Here is a 21,945-nt window from a genome sequence, read left to right as displayed (position 1 = left end):
GGAATGATTTAATTTTTAGCATACGATTGAGAATGCGGTGTTAGGTCACCAGGCTACACAATTTTTGATCAATGATCTTACAAATATATTTATTTTTATTTTTAACTTTTTCTTTTTACACATTCATCTCAAAATTCACATTTTTATCCACTCATTATATGCATATATTATTTTCTAATTATCCAATATTCTGTCCCATAAAATACGGTTAATCTAATATTGGTTTTATCGAACTTTTCTTCAATGTGGGTCCGATACTATATGATATTTTCACAAGATACTAGATTCACTTATTCATTAACCTTCTATTTTACCTGAAGAGTAATGATAGTTACACCGAAGCCATATACCGAATTATTGGGTAGAACGTAATTTTTTACTAATCTAATTATTCATTTTTACTGTTCACCATCCTATTCCTAATTTCAGAAACCTCTCTGCCGTCTGCAATTTCTTAGATGAAGATTGCGTTGTTTTTTTGTTTTGTTTTTTTATTTGGACGTGATCTGCAACAACTCCAAATGATTTGACGATTTATAACAAGTTTTTGACGATTGGCAGAGTACCTCTGGTAAATCAAATATATATATATATATACATAAATCTCCCTGCATATGTACATGTTACTGCAAATTTTTTTTTTTTTTTAAGAATTCCACACCAATGTCAATCCGATTGAGACAACTAGGGTTAATAAAACAATCTCATCTCTATATATATATCTAATTTATCAAATATACTCAATAGTTCCAAATCGTCAAAAACTTATTGTTGATCGTTAAAACATTTAGAGTTGTTGCGCGAGAAATTAAAGATGATGAGAGAAACTTCTTCCAAAAAATTAGAGACGGCAAATAGGTTATTAAAATTAGAAATGGGATGGTAAATAATAAAAATAAATAATTAAATTAGTAAAAAATCATGTAACGTTCTCCATCAACTAAATTGCCACGTTATTCTGTCCAACAATCCGGTGCCATCAATTACATTATTCCAAAAAAACATCACTTTCAATTTCCCTTTCGTTTTGGATAAGCACTAGTTGAATATTCCACCAGGGGACACGTGTTTCTGACTTGTGTGAGTTTGCATTGCTGTAATTCAAAGAAGCAACAGGGGTAGTTCAATGTATTGGGTCATAGTAGATGCTTTTAAATCACAAAAGTCAGTTGCAACCTAGATTTGGATGGGCTACGGCAGTCTTTCAATTTATATTGACCCAACTACCCTTTTGATTGAAGCCAACAGAGATAACGAGGCTTCAGGAATTCAAAAATAAACCAGGATCCACTATATTATAGCTTCTCATAATTTCTATCCAGACTATTAAGCCCATCCTTTTGGCACTCATGTCAAGTGGACATCGTTTTTTTCTTGTTTACTCAACCTTTCAGTAAGTAGAGAGCTTAGAGAACATAATGGAGAAGCAAAGAGGACATGTGATAGTGCTCACATACCCTGCCCAAGGCCACATCAACCCACTCCTCCAATTTGCCAAACGCTTGGCCTCCAAAGGTCTCAAGGCCACTCTTGCCACTACCCATTACACCGTCAACTCCATCCGTGCCGGTGGCGTTGGCGTCGAGCCAATCTCCGATGGCTACGACGACGGCGGCTTCAAGCATGCCCCAAGTGTAGAAGCCTACTTAGAGTCATTCAAAATGGTTGGTTCAAGAACTCTAAATGAACTCATACTCAAGTTCAAACACTCAGCCTCTCCTGTGAACTGTCTTGTGTATGACTCCCTGCTTCCTTGGGCTCTGGATGTGGCTAAACAATTAGGCATTTATGGAGCTGTGTTCTTGACTAACTCGGCTTCTGTCTGCTCCATGTACTGGCAAATTGAGCATGGTCTCCTGACCTTGCCTGTGAGGCCAGAAATGGTGCCTCTCTCCCTGCCTGGCCTTCCTCCACTTGGGGTTTCTGATATGCCAAGTTTTATTGCGCAGCCTGCTACTCACTCTGCTTATCTGGCTGTGATTATGGAAAAGTTTTCCATCTTGGAACAGAATGATTGGGTGTTTGTCAACACATTTGAGGACTTGGAAAGTGAGGTAATTGTATTTTATTTCATTTTTAGCTTGTAAATTATATAACAGAATTTGGTGTATACTATTCAATTTTGTAGATACAGACATAAAAAGGGGATAGATTTAGTAAATTAATGGGTATAAATCATGGCAGACACAAAGGGGCCTTTTTTTTTTTTTTTTTTTTTTTTGTAATAAATCAAAATTTAGGACTTTATTAGGAAAGTGGAAAAGCAAGAATAAGGAAGTATATTCATGCTGGTATCAAGTAAAATGACCATCTAATTTCATAACTAGTTGGGAATGATTTAAATAGTTAGAATTTTCATGGATATGTTACAAATCCTTACATTTGATGAAAATTCAGATACTGGCACAACAGAAAAGGCTAGGTAGCAGTTTGTATGACACAAACTAACATTTTAGATTTTGATGCTGCTTGATTATTGCATATTTAGTAATCTTTTCATTTTGTTCATTGGTCTGTGTCTTTGAGAAGCTTGCAAAGGTCATGTCGGGTCTCTGGCCTTTGGTGATGGTCGGTCCGATGGTACCATCAGCATTCCTAGACCAACAAATCGAGGGAGATACAGATTATGGAGCCAATTTTTGGGAGCCTGTTGGTGATCGATGCTTGAGATGGCTCGAGACAAAACCACCCAAGTCAGTGATTTATGTGGCTTTTGGAAGCATGGCAGAGATTGCAGCCAAACAGGTTGAAGAAATAGCATGGGGATTGAAAGGAAGCAACAAGCACTTCCTATGGGTTATGAAAGAGTCTGAAAATGAGAAGTTGCCGGTTGAATTTCTCAACTCAATAGATGAAACAGGGTTAGTTGTGACATGGTGTAACCAGCTAGAGGTGTTAGCTCACCAAGCCGTGGGATGCTTCATGACGCATTGTGGATGGAACTCAACGTTGGAGGGGTTGAGCCTTGGCGTGCCGATGTTGGCTATGTCGCGCTGGAGCGACCAGCCAATGAATGCCAAGTTCCTGGAGGATGTGTGGAGGGTGGGTGTAAGAGCCAAGAAGGATGAAGAAGGAATTTTGAGAAGAGAAGAACTTGAGATGTGCATAAAGGAGATTATGGTTGGAGAAAAAAGTGATGAGATTAGAAAGAATGCCTCCATGTGGAGGGAGTCTGCTAAGAGTGCAGTCAGTAGAGGTGGGAGCTCAGATAAGAACATTGATAAATTTGTTGAAGTGTTACTGGTGGGAAGGAGTAAATGAATTTGTAGAAGTGTTACTGGTGGGAAAGAGTAAATAAATTTGGTGGCTGGTTCTATGATTCTGATGCACTAAATGAAATTTTATGCTGAAGTTATATTACAAAACTCCAGGAGAGAGTCTTCACACATTCTTTTTACATGAGTATATAATAATCATTCAATGCTCATATGAACTATATAGTTCATAAAATCCAAACTACCCCCTAAAAAGACATTATGAGATCCCACCTGGCATACATGGTATTATGCCAAGAATATTGTACCCCTAAAATCAGTATCATGAAACCATAATAGAGAACTTCATTAGATAAAAGTATTTTGCCAAAATATACGAACGAATATAATTGTTATTTACACGATCATTCTATAATCAAGCAACACAACAGTAATTGTGGAGAGAGCATCAACAAATGTACAATTTTCCAATATTTCTCCTATGTGAGGCAGAAAGGAGAATGTTAAAAGAGACGAACCATGATATCTTTCATATTCTGGCTAATTATTCGGTTGTTTGTTGATGTGATCCACATATAGGTCAAGTATAGAAGAAGATGAAAATGAATATGGAAGCGACAACCCACAGAATGACAATTGCTGATGATCCTCTGTCTAAAAGCAATTATTAAGAAAGCCTACATCTTACATGCCTTGCTGTCATTGCATACTTCACCCTATAAGGAAAAGATTTGAGGGAAAATGTAAGACATCAATGCATTGTTTTTCATATTTATGTAAATTAAACATCGTTGATGGAAAATGTATGTTACATGATCTCCAATACGTGTACTAGGGAGGGGGGTGTGTGTGTCTGTAACGGTGGATTTCATTGAACTCCAAATCCTAGGATATGTAGACTAGTCTTGAAATGTCTGTCCAAAGTTGGATATGCTTATGCAGACAAGTCATACATATTTAAGTACATATATGTTATAAAATGAGTAATGTATGATGACTCAATTAGAATTTAATTTAAATGGGATATGGTAAAAAAGGGGCTTCTATCCATCTTAGAAGTAGAAAACCCCTGGTGCAAATGGCTTTACTTTTTCATGATTAACCAATTAGTTTGGATGGTCCTTTGCTGATATCAGAATTGTGCTTTTCTTCTTCCTCTTCCATCATCGCATGTAGGGCATTGGGGTGTTTAATTTGGGTGTGTCGGACATGTGTCACATACTTGACGCCCATGTCGCGTTGTGTCAACATGGGAATGTTGAAGAAATAGGAGATTATATGTAATATAAATGATAATCACATGCTAAAGGAATCCTTTTTGTGACGAATATGGATTGGAGAGCTAACAGCAGACAAGTTCAGAATATAAGAAAGAGTTGTGAAAACATCTGTTCTGCAGATTTCACTATTTGGGTTCTCATAAAAGTAGCCGTGTGATAATTGAGTTTCCCATCAGAAGAAAAGTTATACATCATAAAATCCTCTAGTCAGGGAAGATGAAACCGAAATATTCTTCGGTTGTTGGTGACTCTTAATACTCTAATAATCCAACTTAAATATCTAGGGCAAAGTCCTGAAACATTATCCTCTTGAAATTTTAGACGGGCTCTAGATTTCCAATTTAACTGAGTGAGTGCAACGAAAATCCAATTTTTTTAATGAGGGTGCTAATCACTATAGTCAGATGAATGACATGTTCACAAACAGATTGGGGACCAAGCTTTCTTCTGAAAATTTGTTTCATTTCAGTTAATAGCTGACAACCTTATCTAATGACTCATCCCAACAATTTTGTTTCTTTTGGAATCCTTTCTCCTAACCAGGCGTAATCCATATGTTATGTTTCCTGCCTAACTCTATTGCTTGCCATGTAGAAATATATTGAACTGTGGAGTTCAAAAGCTTCATATAAATTGGTAATTCAATCGTTCCAAGCTGGCATATAGTGGATTTACATTCTTTTCACTTTGGGAGTAAAATTTGACTTTTAACAGGAGTTTGTGAGTCTGCAGACCTGCCTTTATGGTTCAGATACTACAGACACAAGGCTTACCTTCAAAAGTAGCCTGGAAGCAAACATTCCATCTTACTTCAATTATAGACACCAGTTTATCCGCTTTACTACTAAAGATCATGTTACTGTGTCAAAATTAAACTTCACACTAATGGTTCCCAAATAGTTGATACTGTATGTCTGGACCTTGTCTCAATCGATATAATTTCTAGGCCTCTTTAATATTCAATTATAAATTCTTCACGAGCTGCAGAGAAATGAACTGGGGAAAATTATTCTTCTAAACCTTTCTCTTAACCTAACTAGAATTTCATATGGCATCTGATGTACGATTAGACTTAGGGTGTAGAGGCACTGGTGATACACCCTGTAAAGGGTGTCAGGTCAAGTTCTATTAGGTTCTTAGTTTCTTGCTTTTCCCCTGGTAACAAGCATAGATTTGAATTTGACATACTCTACAAAACAAAGAGACATACTTCATGAGATAAGCATATAGGATAGATCTAAGGACATACCCCTAAAACCAACTCTACAACAACTGGATTAACCATATTTGCATAATTACTATGCAATCTACTGCCACTCGTTATGCAATCTATTCCCGTAAAACTAACCTTTCAAACATCTACAGCTAACCAAGACCATCTGCTACCAACGATCTGCTAAATAATTGATAAGCAGTAGAAAAACCATTACATTGCCGGGATTCCCCCTTTTGATGCTTGTTAGGCCTTTTCATCTCAGCAGACAGTACTACACTTATTAACAGAATTTTGGTATGGGCGTGTCTGTCAGTTTCTCTACATTTCTTGGCACAGAGAGATCTAAACAAAAGCACTAAAAAAAAAAAAAAAAAAAACTTCCATCTAAAATATTGTACTTTCAACACCTCAAAAAAAGCCCGAAACTTTTGTTTATAATCTGAACATATACCAGTTTACTATAATTAAGATGACAGCCGTGCAACTTCTAGAAATGTGATGCATAAATGAATGGGGAAAAAATAACATGGATGCAGTTGTATGTTCAAACCTTGTTCTTTCGTGCCTCCAAGACCTCCTCTAAAGGTGGCCGGCCTGTAACCAAAATGTTATTATTCATTAATAAGTATAATTAATAGTTAAAAATAGCGAGACAAACAATAAAAAGAATCTGCACGACATAGCTGTTGCATAAGCTAGGCCATATGAGCAAAGTGGAACTACAAGCCCACTTGATGAACATCAGGGAAAGGTGATTTTATCTGCTATCAAGCTGAAATTTAGAAGATTGAATCTGACGGCTAAACGTTCAAAACTGATGGTAAGATTTTTGGTTGGCTTCTCAACAGTGGATGATTTTCCAGTCCACATTGGTCAGATCTTTCATAACTTTGTAGTGAAAACTACCTATTTGGTGAAAAAAAAATTGTTCTTATTGCTATCATGTTTTTAACTGAGGGATTTATTTTCTTGATAATTAAATGCTTTGTTTACCTGTAGCATGATCTAGAGAAGACATATTGTAAATCCATTATTTTAATGGATTAAAAATATTATTCAGAATTATCCTACGTTCCCCCCCACACGTCAAAGGGATTTCCATGTAAAATTTTGTACTCTTGTGTTGCTGAATTTTTTAAAATATTCTTTGCATTTTACCTGATTTAGTATATATTAGTTCAACACACTTAAGGACTAGCACAAGGAAAATTGTAGCTCTTCCAACAATAGAAGATGCACATGCTTCTGATCCTAAGAGTGATGTAACATATGAATGCTTGGGTCTAAAAGCAATTAAAATACCTCACAGTTGTGAAACTCTCAAGTATGTCAAAAGGTAGTGGTTGGAAAACAAAGAAAATAACATGTGGGAGCTGCAAAAAGATTCATCCTAGTAGTCTTTATGATATTTGGTCAACAGTTCACAAATAATTTATCTTAGAAGAGCTGCATCAGAGCAGCTATGAAACCGTAACTGGAAGTTGATGAGTAGTGATCGGAATTTCTCAAGCATCAGAACTTAAGCAAATATATGAGAATCTTGAAAGGTACAACACAATAGGCAATATGGAAATACCTGTGATTTGTAGACGATATTTAGCCCAAACACCATACACAGCATCAGCCATTGTTGCAACCTGTGATTTATGCTTTATAATTAAGTACAACGGTCGTAAAAAATATTGAAGCACTCTTCCTATTTAGAGCATGTGCATCTAGAAGGTAACAAACATATCAGCAAAACTTCTGATAATGTTAAAAGCTCATAAGAGATCTTACTGGTTCATATTTTGTAATGGCATAAACCCAACCCAGACCAACTGCTTCATATAGTTTTCTAAATGCCTGCAAAAGATCTCATTGGCATAAATGTTGTTCCTTACAATGTGGAAAAAGAAAATCATTCACAAATTTGCAAGGGCTTCTTTTTTTTTTTTTGGCTGGAAATTTAGTTCATAATGTATTAATGCGCATTTTTTCCAATCACATACTTCTTGCTCTATATTCTGGATTGAGTTCCACAGTTTAATGGATTGCGGTGACAATGAACGGAGTTATGCATCCTAGAGTGGCATTTAGTGCTCCAGTGCCGTTTCATATATCCAAACTAGTAGTGATTATATAGAGCAAATGTCAGATCCATGATTACCAAGTTCAAAGAAATTGTACACATTAATTTCACTTCCAGAGTGACCAAAGTTCAAGTTTGAAACCATGTACACCCATAGTTGATGTTTAAGTATTCACAGTATCCTTTAAAAATTATTTGAACTGCCATTAAGTGATTCCATCTTAGATCATCCAATATTTGACCTGATGTTCAAAGACCTTCATCCAATCCTACCAAGGCGCTCACAAAAAACGAAGAGCATTTGGTTAGTAGCATTTTCAGACTGTCTTACAAAAAAATATTCTGAAAGTTTCAATTATAATATGCAAAGGCGATGAACCAATTAAGATTGAATACGACAGAAGCCCTTATTTAAGAGACAAATGCAATATTGGTTTTAGCATGCAGATTCTGATATCTATACAGATTCTGAAACTATATTAGGAGTTACAGCACAACAATTTGAAGAAGGGCATACCTCAACATCCGTGACAACAGTTCCATCAGATTGGATTGCATGAATTCTTCCCATAGCCTAAAATATATATAAAAAAGAACTTCATCATTAGATTTAAGTGGCATAAAGAAAAGGTTATTTTTCATCCTGGCCAAATTGGTGCAGAATGCCACCAATGCTCAGGAATATTGATCAATTTGTAAAGGGATGGCGTCAAGCTGAGAGCTGGTTGTAAAATATTATAGAACCTATTGTTCCATAAAGCTGTCATGAGAATGTTGGGACTAAGGCGTGTCGGTTCCAGTTCTAGTCTTATGTATAAATCAAAACATATGTAGAACATGGTTTCTATCATTGCAATTTTCTTGTCAAACCATGAGCACATCACTTCATCAGGCACATTGCAAAATATGTAAGACAGTAAGTTAGAAGTGATCTAGCCCCAAAATTACAGAATGAGCATCATGATAATACAAAACATGGTCATACATATTCAAGAATATAATAATTGAAAAGAACATATTAGATGGGGCGGGAAGGGAGAAGAAGAGATCATGCAGATTGAAGCTAGCACTGAAGTTAATACTTTCAAATGGTGAACAATGTGATGAATCCTAAAGAGTTAAGGGGGTAAAAAAACAAGGAAGCTAGTTCTATCAGTTAAGAAACCTGAAGTCATTTTTACAAGGGAAATAATAAAATTGACGACACCCTCTTTGACATGAGGCTATGTTATAGCTCTAACTCTATATGTTTTTACTGTTTCTATACCAATTTTTTGCCAATATGCAGGGATTCTTTTAGCATTGGCACCACAACAAAATTCAAAATTTTATTTATTAAACATACAGCTTTGTAGTCAAGGCCTTGATTCTCCTCTGGACTATATTCATCTGAACTTATGTCAACAAACTTGATTGATCCGTAGCGCTTATTCCGCTCCCTTAACATGTTGACCTGGTAATATAATTATACAAACATTGACTTTTTCAAATGAACACCAATTCATGAATAAATGCTCAACATATTCATCCCCAATTTAATAACAGTAAGTTGGAATCAAATTAAAAACTTGAAAATAAAAGGTAAAATGCAAACCTCGCGCATGCAAAGCGGGCAATCACCATCATAAAGCATCTTAACCTTCCAATTTTGAGACGATTGTTCATCATCTTCTTTCTTGGGAGCTACAGCTTCCACAGTTGGTTCATGTATTGCGCGAATTGAATATTTATATCCTGCAACAAGGAAACAAAAAAACACACTCAAATTTAAATAGCCCCACTATAAAATCAAAACTGATGTGATTCTTTTCCCTACTAATCAATAATATTAATATTTAATTGCATAATACCAAATACAATTATCAAAGCCACAAAAGAACATATCCAATACCAAATCACAAAATACCCATATGGAATTAGAGGGAGTAATGTAGAGAAAATATAGAAATGAAAAAACAATTGTAACCTAAAATGAAAATTATAGGTGTATGTGTGTGTGTGTATATATATTACCTGTTTGGAAATTGGGATTATATAAAAGGGTTCTATGAAGAAGAGGGCGCGAAGAAGAGGCATGATGTCTGGTTCTGAGATAGCGAGGGATAGAGAGAAGAATTGGGTTTGCTTGTCTTCCAATTGAAGCTGCTCCTCTCAATGCCATACTGTTGAATGTAGAGAGAGAGAGAGGTGTTTCTAACTTTCTGTTATAAACGGTTCTGTATACGTGGCAGCACAGTATTCACCATAAACGGTTCTGTATACGTGGCAGCATAGTGTTCACCCAAATAATCTCGCCGAGGATAAAAAAAAAAAAAAAATTCATAATCATTAAACAAAAGCACACGCGAACCTCAAAAACTTAACCTTAATTTTCAATCACAAGACGAAAAACCAAAGACAATGGGATTGTGATAATCTATATAATAATCTCAAAATTGTGTGAATCTTGAATCTCGACGTAGTGGACAACAATTACAATAATAATAATGATGAAGAAGTCCAATACAGCACATAAATCAAAACATTAAACATGTAGGCCGATCCATGTTTTACATAAAACAAGGTTCAAATTTGAGTAATCGGTTCCAAAATATCAATAAAAAAATAAGGACAAATTGAATCGTGGAATTGGTTTAAAAAAAAAAAAAACAACAACAACTGCTACTAAGCATATGAATTAATGAAGAAGAAGATGAACCCGTCGTGTGTATATATATATATATAGGAATTGAAATCGCTACAATCAAACGAATAACGGATCACCCATACCTTTACGATGGATCAATGAATGTAGCTTAAATTAATCTGAGTGACTTTGAGGATCGATGGATACAGAGAATTGTCTATCATCAACAGAGAAGTTTGTAGCCTGCAGCCAAATTGTTTGTTCATCACTAAGTAATGTAATGTATGCTGGCTGGCCACAGAATTCCCTGTTGACGGCAGCCATTCTCCATGCCTCCTATTCATCATCCATCCTGCTTCTTCAACAAAACATACATATCGACGTCCACCCCCAACCCTAATGTGAATATGTATTTATATACATAACGTTACTTCTTAAGCAAGGAAGCATTGTTTGCTTTAAATCGAAGCATTGCTTGCTTTAAATCGAAGCTAGTTTTCCTAATCATATATATACTGTATATATATGCTCATCCTTATCCAGTTATCCTTCAGTTCATTGCCTTTTTTTTTCTATCCACTTTCCCAGAATGAATTATTAACTACTTAACAAATTGACTTTCATGTTAATTGACTTTCTTCAAAATCTTTTGCCATCCCATATTAACAAATTATATATCCTCTCTTTTGATCCTCATCCTTTCATGTCAAAGAAAAATATTTTACGCTGACTATCCAACAAGTGAATCGATGATGATATATATAACAACTTTAGGTTATAGGTTCATGAGCATAGATAGAATTGGTGTAAACAAAGTAGACAAATTCTATTTAGAACAAAAATTCATTAAATGATGATCAAAGCACTATTTAATTGGTGAAGAAATGAAATTATTTGAAAGACATCATTAATTGATTGTAATCCAGTCGGATGACAAGGCGTGATCAATCAAGTGTGGAACCTGCACGATACACTTTATCCCCAACTTCTCAAAAAAAAAAAAAATTCATAGGGGGAGTTATTTTAGTAATTTTCGTATTTGTTATATTGTCATAATATAATATGAGAACGATATTATTTATTCATTCGGTGTATCATGCCCTTTTTTCATACTTAAAGTTCAAAGAGGCCGCCCAAGATATATGTATGTTTGTTCGGTTGTGTTTTTTGGCAACGCTTACAGACATATACAATGTTAAGTGCAAAAATATTTTTAAAAGTATATTTGCGTTGCATTTCACATCTTTTACGTACAAAAAAACACTTCTTAAAGTTTTAATTTTGTGCAAATAGGTCCTCTGACAAATTTAAACCCTAAATTGATTAAATTACTTACCCTTTTTAAACCATTTTATAAAATATATAAAAAATAATAATTTTATAAAATGACCGAAAATAATACCATTGAAGGACGCTCCCTCATGTGCAAAAAACACCCCAAAAGTTTTAATTTGGTGCAAATAGGTCTTTTTGATAAATTTAAATCCAAAGTTGACTAAATTACCCTTATTGAAAAATTTTATAAAATATATAAAAATAAATAATTTTGTAAAATGACTTAAAATAACACTATTGGAGGACTCCAATAGACAAGTAAAGATAAAAATAGAAAATAAAAATAAAAATAAAGTGCAAACTAAAGAAAACAAATCTACTCAAAACTCCGAAAATCAGTGCATACTGATATTGGGATTTTAAAATTTTTTTTAATAGTGTTGGTACGAAAAAAAATAAATAAAGAAAAAAGAATTAGTTGAAAACAGTATACTGAAATTTCAAAAAATTCAAATCCTTGTTTTACAAATTCTCAAAGTTTTTTTTAAAAAATTTAGAGATATGCATAGAGAAGAAAGTTTGGTAATGTGCACATAACACGTACCCCTATATTATGAGATTAATAATATATATAATCCTTTAGGCATTTTCGAAAGAGTAAAAAGACAAAACGAGTATTACAACACTAATTTATGTCAGATTTATGATTGAAATGTATTTTTGCACAATGTGAAAAAATTAAATATATTTTTTTGCATGCTTTTTTAAATAGGAACAAATGTGTTATACAAAATATACTTTAAAAGTATTTTCTACACTTGTTATGGTGGTGGTTATTAATATTTGCATTTGATTAATATATGATTTGATTATTACATAGGGTAAGAGCCACCTAAACTTTTGACTTGGGTACTCCTAACTCCCAACCCAACAAACTTATGACGGTACTCCTAACTCCCAACCCAAATTCTCACAATTGAGACATTAGTAATGAATTATACTTAGTAATGAATTATAAGATGAATAATGATTTATGAATCGAATTTGACATTTATTGAATTTAATTTATACGATCAAACGATATGATACACCACACCTTTCATATATATAAATTGAATTTGATGACTAAATCACTACTCTTATGCTAGTACTCAATCACTACTCTTATGCTAGTACTCTTCATGATTTATTCACCAAACAGGCTCAACCGGTTTCAAGGGCCGGAAGAATGCGTCGAAGGGGAAATGACCCTTCTCTCCTCCTCCTGTCGTGCTGGTGTCAGGCGGTCGAAACAATTTTCAGAGAAGTTCGGGGTAAAATTATAAATATGGTAAAGTTTGGGAGATACACTGAAAAAACAAAAAATGAAAAAGCAAAAAAACTGTGTCCTTTTAAATTATACCATAGGAGTACTACACAGAGGCTCAATGGCGTTCTTGCTGAACAAATCTTCAGTTCTCTCTCATTTTCGTTCTCATTCTCAGGTACTATTTTCTCCTTTCTATATATACATGTATGCGTTCATGTATATATATGCATGTGTATATCATCAATTTGATTTTTTTATATCTGTCTCATCTCTATCTCTTATCTCTCTGAATTTGTGCACGTGTATTTGTCTATTGAGATGTAGAAAGCGGAGGATTCACTTTCTCTGTCGCGTAGAGGGTTTCATGTTGAACCAGGGGCTCGCGAGAAGGCTGTGAGTACTCTCGCCTTTTTTGCTTCTCTGATTAGGTTTTCCCTTTTTAGTAATCGATTCGTTTTGATCGTCTCTTCTCTTTTGAATTATGTAGGGTAGATCGCCAAATTGATTGAATAGATCTTTATTGAGACTTTTAATTAGTAGTGGAAAGAATAGTTATATTTTTAACGGAAGAGAAAGGATTGTGCATTTTGAGCCCTAGACATGAGAAACTTATCTAATTTCGTAAGGCATATATGAATCTCATGTATATGTGTTCTCGTCTTCTTTCTAATGTATCACTATATGCACTTGGTATTTAGTTTGCTAATGGAGGTTTTAAGGATGTCCTTGATTTTACATTTTCTTATTAGTTACCCAAATTTCTCCATTTTACCTTTCTCTTCTTTATTTTCTGCTCAATAGTACAGCCAATCTAATACAGAATTATATAGAAATGAATATCTATTTTTTTTTTTTTGTAAACACGTATATATGAATATTATTTCCAATTCTTGATGTCATGAACATCTTAGTTGGGCCTTCACATGGAATCAACTTATTATTTGGCTACTGCTAGGAGTTCAATTCAAATTTTGATTATAATTTTCTCCCCTATTGTATTTGCATTTGTTATCGAATAAGTAATAATTTGTTCAAATTATTGCATATCAATGACTGCTCCAGTGAAAGAACTCTTTTAAGTGTTAGTTGCAAAGTTACGGAGTGTTAGGTCAGAAAAATCCTTGGATACATTTAGTAAGGAAGTGTTAAAAGTTCTCAATGCATTTGATATGTGTTTGTGTGTATATATATTTGTTTAGATAAATACTCTCTCTCTCTCTCTCACTCACTCACTCACTCACTCACTCACTCACTCACTCACATGCACGCGTGTGCGCACACACACACATCTTGCAAATGCCCACTATGGGGCTCGAACCCTCACCTCCCCTTTGAGGAGCAAAGGTTATACTACTTGGGCCATTGGCCCTTTAATGGATTTTATGTATTTTGTTGTAATGTTGTCATTTATGCCTTTTTTTCTTCTTATTCTAACCTTTTTCCTTTTAGGTAGTGACGAAGGGGGATTGTTGGGTTATAATACATTCACAACCTTGAAACCATGATTTTTGGTGCATTTATGAATAACTCCTCTATCTTATATATGAGCGTCATAATGTTTGTTCTTTCTGTACTTCATCATTATCCAACATTTTCTTCTCTATATTCTTAAATAAGATAGTTTACTTCATGACTGAATTATATCATTGATTACTTGTACACTCTCAAACCTAATTTGGACTCATATCAGGTTTTGAGCCCCTAATTTAGCATGACTTGGTCTTCTTAAACTTTTTTGCATGCTTTTTCCTATATTTATTTTTGAAAGCATTTCTTCTCGTTTTCGTTAATCACATTCCCATCAATTAGACTATTAACTCTTCTTTCTAGTCTAGCTGTCTTCACTTGAGTCTAATTTATTTTGAGTGAACCTAAAATTTTTAAGTTCACAGCTTACTGATCATCCTCTTCTAGCATATTTATATCCTTTGGAAAGATTTTTATGACTGAGTATCAAATCTGTCCCTCTTATGCGGCCAAATGCTCAAGTGACTAATGTAATTGTGTGTAAAATCTTTAACCTAACACATTTGTGAGGATGGATTGGCTTCAACTTGTCGATCATGTGAGTAGGGTATGAGTCCAGCCCCCAGTTGGCATATTCATCTTCTTGGGAGCCTGCAGATATTTGGCACTGCTGTGGGTCCCTTCACTTGGTGCTTAGAATCTTGCCAAGTGTATGCAAGAGGCTTGAATTTAGGGTAGGGTAAAGTGCAAATAACCCCCCTGTACTATTGACAAATTGCAACTAACCCCCCTAAACTAAAAAAAACCCCCTAAACTATGAATTTGTTGCATTTCAGTCCATTCCGGTGACCGACTTAACCGGAAAAATAAAAAGTCTGAATTGCCCTTATGATTATATATATATATATATAAAGAAATAAAATAATAAATAAACATATATATATATATATATATATATATATATATTTCTGGTGTGTTTCTGAATTTATATATATGTGTTTATATATATATTTAACATTGGAGATTGAAGAGAGAGAGAAGCATCAGGCTGGAGATTGAATCATGAAGAAAATGAAGGAAAAAGATGGTGGCGGCGGCGGCGATTATGGTGACGGAAGAGGAGGTAAGTCGGCGATTATGGTGACGATGCGGAGTCGACGCGTCAAAACCCAAATCATCCTCGTCGCCGCTGGGATCTCGCTGCCGTCATCTCCTGCGCCTGCCCCGCCACCGTCTCTTGCGGTGACAGCTGGAACGAGCTCGGATGGTGGAGAGGACCGGCGAGCAAGGTGGGCTGAACGGCAATGGGCTGGTTCGGCCATGGTTAACTCGCGGCGATGGGCTGGTTGCGGCTTAGCTGCACAGCGGCCGAGCTTCGCCTCATCCACCAACCTCCCTGTTCCGATCGGGACGGTCACCCACTTCTCGTTTTCATCGACCCCAAATTACTCCGCAATCATTCTCCACAAGTGCTTCCACTTGAACAGATCGCCGTTGCTGCAATTGAAAGCTTCGTTGCTCGCATACGGATCCATCGCCGCCCATACTAGTGCTCCGCTATCAGACCGGAATTCGACGCCACCGAGTAGCAGTTCCATACCGCCTTCGTTCCCGAGGGAGAACCAGAGATTGTGATTGAAGGGGGTGATGGCAGTGGGTTAGTGGGGGTTTGGTTTCACGGTGTGTGATGGGTTTGATGGAGAGAAGGTTAGGCTGTGGTTGGTGATGACGGGTGATGGTGGTGGCGGGATTGGGGTGGTGGCTGTGGGTTTGTGTACTGGTTCGATTGGGTTTGGTGGTGTGCCGTTGAGATGCCGATGGAGGTGGTAGTGATGGTGGTGGGTTTGATTTCGTTTAACGGTGTGTTTTGGCATGAGTTCAGGAGGGTTTCGTGGTGGTTATGTTGGTGGTTGCGGACGGTGGTGGTGGTTATGTTGGTGGTTGCAGACGGTGGTGGTGGTCGTAGACGACGGTGGTGGTGGTTATAGGATAATTTGGTATTTTCATATATAGAAGGGCATTATTGTCCAAAAAACTTAGTTTGTCTGTCGCGTGTGAATCACGCGCTCATTTTTGGACGGCCGGTCACCGGATGGGGTGATCTGCAACTTTTTTGTATAGTTTGAGGGGTTTTTTGCATTTTTGGTAGTTCAGGGGGTTAGTTGCAAATTTCCCCATAGTTCAGGGGGGTTATTTGCACTTTACCCTTTAGGGTATAAGGCTAAATAAGCTAGGCACCGAACTACAACTAATCGATTAAGAATATTTTGAATCACATTTAGTGGTTTTGAATTTCATATACCAATAAAGATACAGCCACAAAAATATGTTTCGTTCATGTGTTCAGAGGAAAAAGAAAAGGTCATTATCCATTGTGGTTCCCTTAAATGAGGGAGCTGAGGAGGCCAGACTGGAGACAGAATTAACCTTCGGCTTTTTTTTTTTTTGCACTGTGGCTCTGATTGTGTTAAGGGAATCAACATTATTTCAACCTAATGATATTTTAAGATAACTACCCACACACATCTTGTTCCTGTGCTTACTTTATTGCTCTGATTACTTAGGTCATGCTCACTTAAATAGCTTTGGCAACGTTCATCTCTCCTTTGTAAACTTTGTTCTTATATTTAAACTTCATTTCAGTGTATGGCTTGATTATCTGTGTGACACTTTTGTACAAAGCTATATATTTTTAGTATATTCTGTTATTTCATGCAGTATGGTAGATTAAACTTTAATTGAGGAAGTCATTGGACTTTTAGGCATTTGAATTTGTGTCTGTGAATTGTATCCTTGTCGAATCTGATTTTTATTGTTTCTGCATCCTTGTAAAATAAGTTCATTTCTTTCAGCTCTTGGCAGAGGACCCAGCACTAAAGCGGTTCAAATCACATAAAAAAAGTGTGTGGAGGCTTAAAAGAATTGGAGATGTGCTCACAATCGTTGTTGTTGCTGGTATGCTAATCTGTTCATTATAAGTTGAATATCAGGGTTAAGAATATTAAAATCACTAACTCGTGCATTGGAACTGATAGTCAAATTTTTGGTAACAAGTCGTTATCTCATCTCTTAAAAGTTAAAGCTAATATAAACAACACTTCTTTTGATTGTGGATAAAACCTGGATGATTTCTTTTCTTCATTTTTTTTTTTCCTAACTGTTGCACCATGCCATAACTGCTAAGCATTTTTCATTGAAGCGTATAAGTGAAAATATATTTAAGTATTAACAATAATTCCTTTAAATAATTGGTAGGCACTCTTAGGTCCTCTGGAAAGAACCGGTCCGGTACCAAAATTTTGCAACTTACTCTAGTGTTCTCTAATAAGAGAATATATGTTATCTTTAGGACATAAAGTTGGAAGACCGAATGGAAGGGTGTAAAAGAGGGGAGAGGAGTTTTTGAAGAAATAGAGGGAGATAAGTAAATACTAAAAAAAAAAAAATAGAGTGAAAAAAAAAAAAAAGAGTGGTGAGAGGGTTATAATGGAAGAGAGTAGAATATGTTTTCCATCAGTCTATCCAATATCTCTTGGGGCCTTCTCCTTATAGCAACTTGATTGTGAATCTTATCACTCCTCTGCAAGAGTGCTATTTTCTTCCTTGTTTGAGGGACCAACTTGTAGTTGTGATTGCAGTGTGATATGCTTAAGCTGACTAGAAGATATTGTATGCTAAATCATCAGGGCTTCAAATCTTGCTTTGCCTGTTATTATTTGAAATTCTTACAAGGCTGTTTTGATTATTGCTACTATCATTATTATTTTCAGGATGTTGCTATGAGATTTATGTCAAAGCAGTAATGCGTGAAGAAGCTCGAAAGCAGCAGGCAAACAGAAGTACATAATGAATCTTGTGTTTCTGTGGCTTCTGTTCTTATTTGGTTGGTAGCACCATTAGCCGCCCTTCTATGATGTTATGCCTCTATGAAATAAGCGAGACAAACTTGTCAACCCCAGGTGCTTAAACCTCCCAAAACATCACTTATTTTGACTTCTCGTAGATTTTTATTTTCAATAAATGCTGTTCTATTAATGTTGTACAACGATTATGTTGAATTTCGTGAAATTTTCTCCAACTTTTATCATGAATGTTAATGCATTGCGAAATGTACCTCGACTGTAGGCTTTGAAATTCAATATTTGGTTAGGATGACCGAACAATCAAAAACCATCAAATATATACAGGAACTGATGACGCCTTTTCTGATATGAAACGTTTATGCATCTATTTTAAAATTTACATAAGTTCATATGGAAATAGGAATTTTGATGAACCGATTACAAGGGGACTTGCTGTAGTTCCAGACTTTATCATGTGACCAAGTACCGGCCAGTCAAATGGTCAGAGAATGAGGCAGGTGGTAGTCATCTTGCTGTTTTTCGACCACAGTGATCTGAAATGTAATGAGAAGGCAGGTGGGATATAATAACCAGGTCCCATTGGAATGTTGTTTTTGGATCATCAAGTGATTTTATTCCATATCAAGGGTTCTCTAGATTGTGATGCAAAATTGATTTTGTTTATTCTTGATAATAAATAGCCTTATAAACAGATAAAATAAGGATTAGTAGTGAAAGTATTGTTTATTTTAGGATTAATTATAACGACATCTCCTGAGGTTTGTCATATTGACAGTCATATACAACTTAGTCTTTTTTTGAACAAAGACACCCCCTAAGGTTGCAAACTTAAACAATGACACCCCATTTTAAAAAAACATAGCCAAACATAGCCTTAAGTTGCATGAAATGTCTAATATGCTCTAAGAATATTTTAATCCTCACTTAAAATGACCAAACTATCCTCTCTCTCTCTCACTCACACACACACGCACAAACACACACAAACTGCTCAATCGCCCTCATCTTCTTCCACACCCTCAAACCCCCAAATCGTATCAAAACCAAATTTTCTCTCTATCTCACACACACAGGCTTGTGATTTGGTGATCCTTCTTGTTGATGATGGTGTTTCCATTGGAGTTGTCAAATCAGGAAACTGAGATGGGTCACCAGAAAACTTTGTTTGATTGCCCGCGACAGATTAAAATTGCAGTGAGAGAGAGATTGGCGGTGGCAAAGAGGTGCCTGCAATCGGCAGAGAAGTTATCTTTGTTGTTTGCTTAACTCGGTAGAGAATATCAACGGCGGCAAGGAGTGAGATCGGCGGTGGTAGCGATAGACGGCAGAGATCGGAGAAGGTTGAGGATATCAACGGCGGCAAGGAGTGAGATTGGCGGCGGCAGCAATGGATGGCAGAGATCGGAGAAGGTTGAGGAGGATCTTGGATCTGTGAGCAGGGTTGGTGTGTTGGGTATCGATCGAGGGAGAGGTGGCAGACGTCGGTGGTGTTGTCGATACAGAGAGCAGTGGCTAAGAGGCGGAGGTAGGTGAGGCGAGTTAGGAGTTGGATTGACTGTGGATGGCTCAGCCGTGGAGGACTCGTGACGACTGGTGAGGGCTTCTCCTTGCTCTCCGCGAGATCCCATTTTGAGGCGATCTCTGTGTTTTTTTTTTTTTTGATGGTGTGATCTATGTGTGTTAGGTTTGTGTGATTTATATGTGTTGGGTTTGTGTGATTTATATGGGTTTGGATGGCTCGGCTATAGATACATGTGTGTAATTTTGAAGTGTTGGGTTTGAATGATGGTGGTGGAACGGGGCAGAAGATGGTGGTTGTGGAGGTTGCGGTGGTGGTGAGTGGTGGTGCCGAATGAGTAATGGTTGTGTATATTGGCTGAAATAATAGGGAAGATCGAAAAATTTTTTGGATGTGGGTAATTTGGTCATTTTATGTGATCAAAGGTTAAATATGTACTTTCATTATGTTTGGGGTGTCATTGTTTAAGTTTGCAACTTTAAGGGATATCTTTGTTTAAAAAAGTATTAAGTTGTATATAAGTGTCAATATGATAAATTTCAGAAGGTGTCGTTGTAATTAACTTCTTCTCCTTCTTCTTTTTCTTTTTATTTTTTATTTATTTTTTATTTTTTATTATGATCTGCATTCATTTGTTCTCTCCATTTTTCAGAATGATGTTACTTGTGATTGATAGTAGTCCACTGAATTGAATGTTTTCACTGGCTTGTCGGAGAGGTAGTAGTGAGCTTTTTAGAAATCACTACTTTTTAAAATTATACAAACTTTGTATATGAATAAGTTGGAACATGTGAAGCCAAGAACCGGTCATTTAGAATTTAGACATGTGGGCCCCTCTAGTTACGAACCTTTATAATATAGTAACATTTATTGAAGTGACATTAATTTTACTTAAAAGAGTTAATAAATTCATCAAGCAAGTGTTGAGAACATGAATCCATTGACCATTGTGTGCCCACATTAAAGCTAGAAAATTATAAAAGTCTTGTTTATTGTCAAGTGGGTAAAATTGTCATCCTATAATTTGAAACTAGCATTATTCCTCAACTTATTGCATTTGAAGTTTTGATGATACATTGTTACCAGATTGAAATATCATGATCTATATTTGTTGCAAATAAGCACTTAAATGGGAGGTTATTGCTGTCAAACTCTTATGTCATTTTAAAATATTGTAACAAATATGATGAAGTTAATAGAAAAAAAATGGAGATAAAGAAGGCAAGGAGAATGATCGTGAAAAATAATTATTTATAAATTTATAATCAACCTGTCCGTGGATCTTACAACTTTTAGTGGGCCTCACCAAGGTTGTGAGAGGCGTCAGTTAACTGATGTTTTACTCCTTGTGTCCAACATAAATATTTTTTATTTTTCGAAATGTTTCAAAATTCAAAAACAGTGCACATTTTTAATATCCAGTATCCACACAGACCTATGTTTAAAATTTTACAAATTAAAACAAAGTAAAGTATCTGAATTCTGAAACGGTCAGTTTTGGAATTTTGAAAATATACATAGATCAAATTATGCCCTCTTCAAAATTTGAAAAATTGAATAAGTAATATTTTGGTTTTTTTTATTGGGTGAGAAAAAATTAATAGAAACCTTCAAAATTCAAATAGAACACACAATTAAAATCTTTTGACAGAGGCCTTTTATAATGTAAGGCCAGATCAAAACTAAGGATGGCAATTTCTCCCGGAATTTCCGTCCTATCCTGCCTCGTCCGGTCTCTAATGGGGTAGATTTGGTAGTCTCCTAAATGAATTCGGGACGGGTATAATAAAATAATTAAAAATTCGAAACGGATTTGGGATAGAGGCGAATTTAGTGATGATAAACCCACCCCGTCCCACACCGATTATAATATGTACTTTTAATATATATATATATATATATATATATATTATTATTATATTAAGATTCTTGTTATTTTGCGGCAAGTCTATGTAATATATTAATATTCAATACTTGGTAATTTAAAAGTTAGACCATCTTATTTATTAGCTCAATTTGAATATATTGAGTTAGTTTTTTTCACTAAATAATAAAAGTGACATAACCAGTTTCGCCTCCACAATTAAACGGATTACACGATGCA

General features: G+C 35.6%; 3 protein-coding genes across 3 annotated transcripts; 2 read left to right on the top strand and 1 right to left on the bottom strand.

Annotated features, from left to right (window-relative positions):
- Window positions 1–1,173: 1,173 nt before the first annotated feature.
- LOC132283003 (UDP-glycosyltransferase 74B1-like) lies at window positions 1,174–3,365 on the top strand. The gene is made up of 2 exons (XM_059784872.1): window positions 1,174–2,054; window positions 2,530–3,365. The coding sequence occupies exons 1-2, from the start codon at window positions 1,419–1,421 to the stop codon at window positions 3,259–3,261; spliced, it is 1,368 nt and encodes a 455-aa protein (XP_059640855.1). The 5' UTR covers window positions 1,174–1,418; the 3' UTR covers window positions 3,262–3,365.
- Window positions 3,366–3,540: 175 nt separating this feature from the next.
- LOC132283005 (uncharacterized protein At5g50100, chloroplastic) lies at window positions 3,541–9,975 on the bottom strand. The gene is made up of 8 exons (XM_059784873.1): window positions 9,796–9,975; window positions 9,377–9,516; window positions 9,128–9,235; window positions 8,300–8,356; window positions 7,491–7,556; window positions 7,288–7,348; window positions 6,262–6,305; window positions 3,541–3,931 (listed from the first exon to the last, which is right to left on the bottom strand). Exons 1-8 carry the CDS (start codon window positions 9,941–9,943, stop codon window positions 3,893–3,895), a joined length of 663 nt encoding a protein of 220 aa, XP_059640856.1. The 5' UTR covers window positions 9,944–9,975; the 3' UTR covers window positions 3,541–3,892.
- Window positions 9,976–13,030: 3,055 nt separating this feature from the next.
- Window positions 13,031–18,572, top strand: LOC132284777 (succinate dehydrogenase subunit 7B, mitochondrial-like). Its single transcript, XM_059786904.1, has 4 exons — window positions 13,031–13,167; window positions 13,317–13,385; window positions 17,312–17,414; window positions 18,230–18,572. The coding sequence occupies exons 1-4, from the start codon at window positions 13,048–13,050 to the stop codon at window positions 18,304–18,306; spliced, it is 369 nt and encodes a 122-aa protein (XP_059642887.1). The 5' UTR covers window positions 13,031–13,047; the 3' UTR covers window positions 18,307–18,572.
- The last annotated feature ends 3,373 nt before the right edge of the window (window positions 18,573–21,945 follow it).

Source organism: Cornus florida, unplaced genomic scaffold (assembly GCF_030987335.1).
Source record: "Cornus florida cultivar Cherokee Brave unplaced genomic scaffold, ASM3098733v1 CherokeeBrave_3.0.0_Hap2_Chr11, whole genome shotgun sequence".
NCBI classification, from domain to species: Eukaryota; Viridiplantae; Streptophyta; class Magnoliopsida; order Cornales; family Cornaceae; genus Cornus; species Cornus florida.
This window is presented reverse-complemented; position numbering and strand designations above follow the sequence as displayed.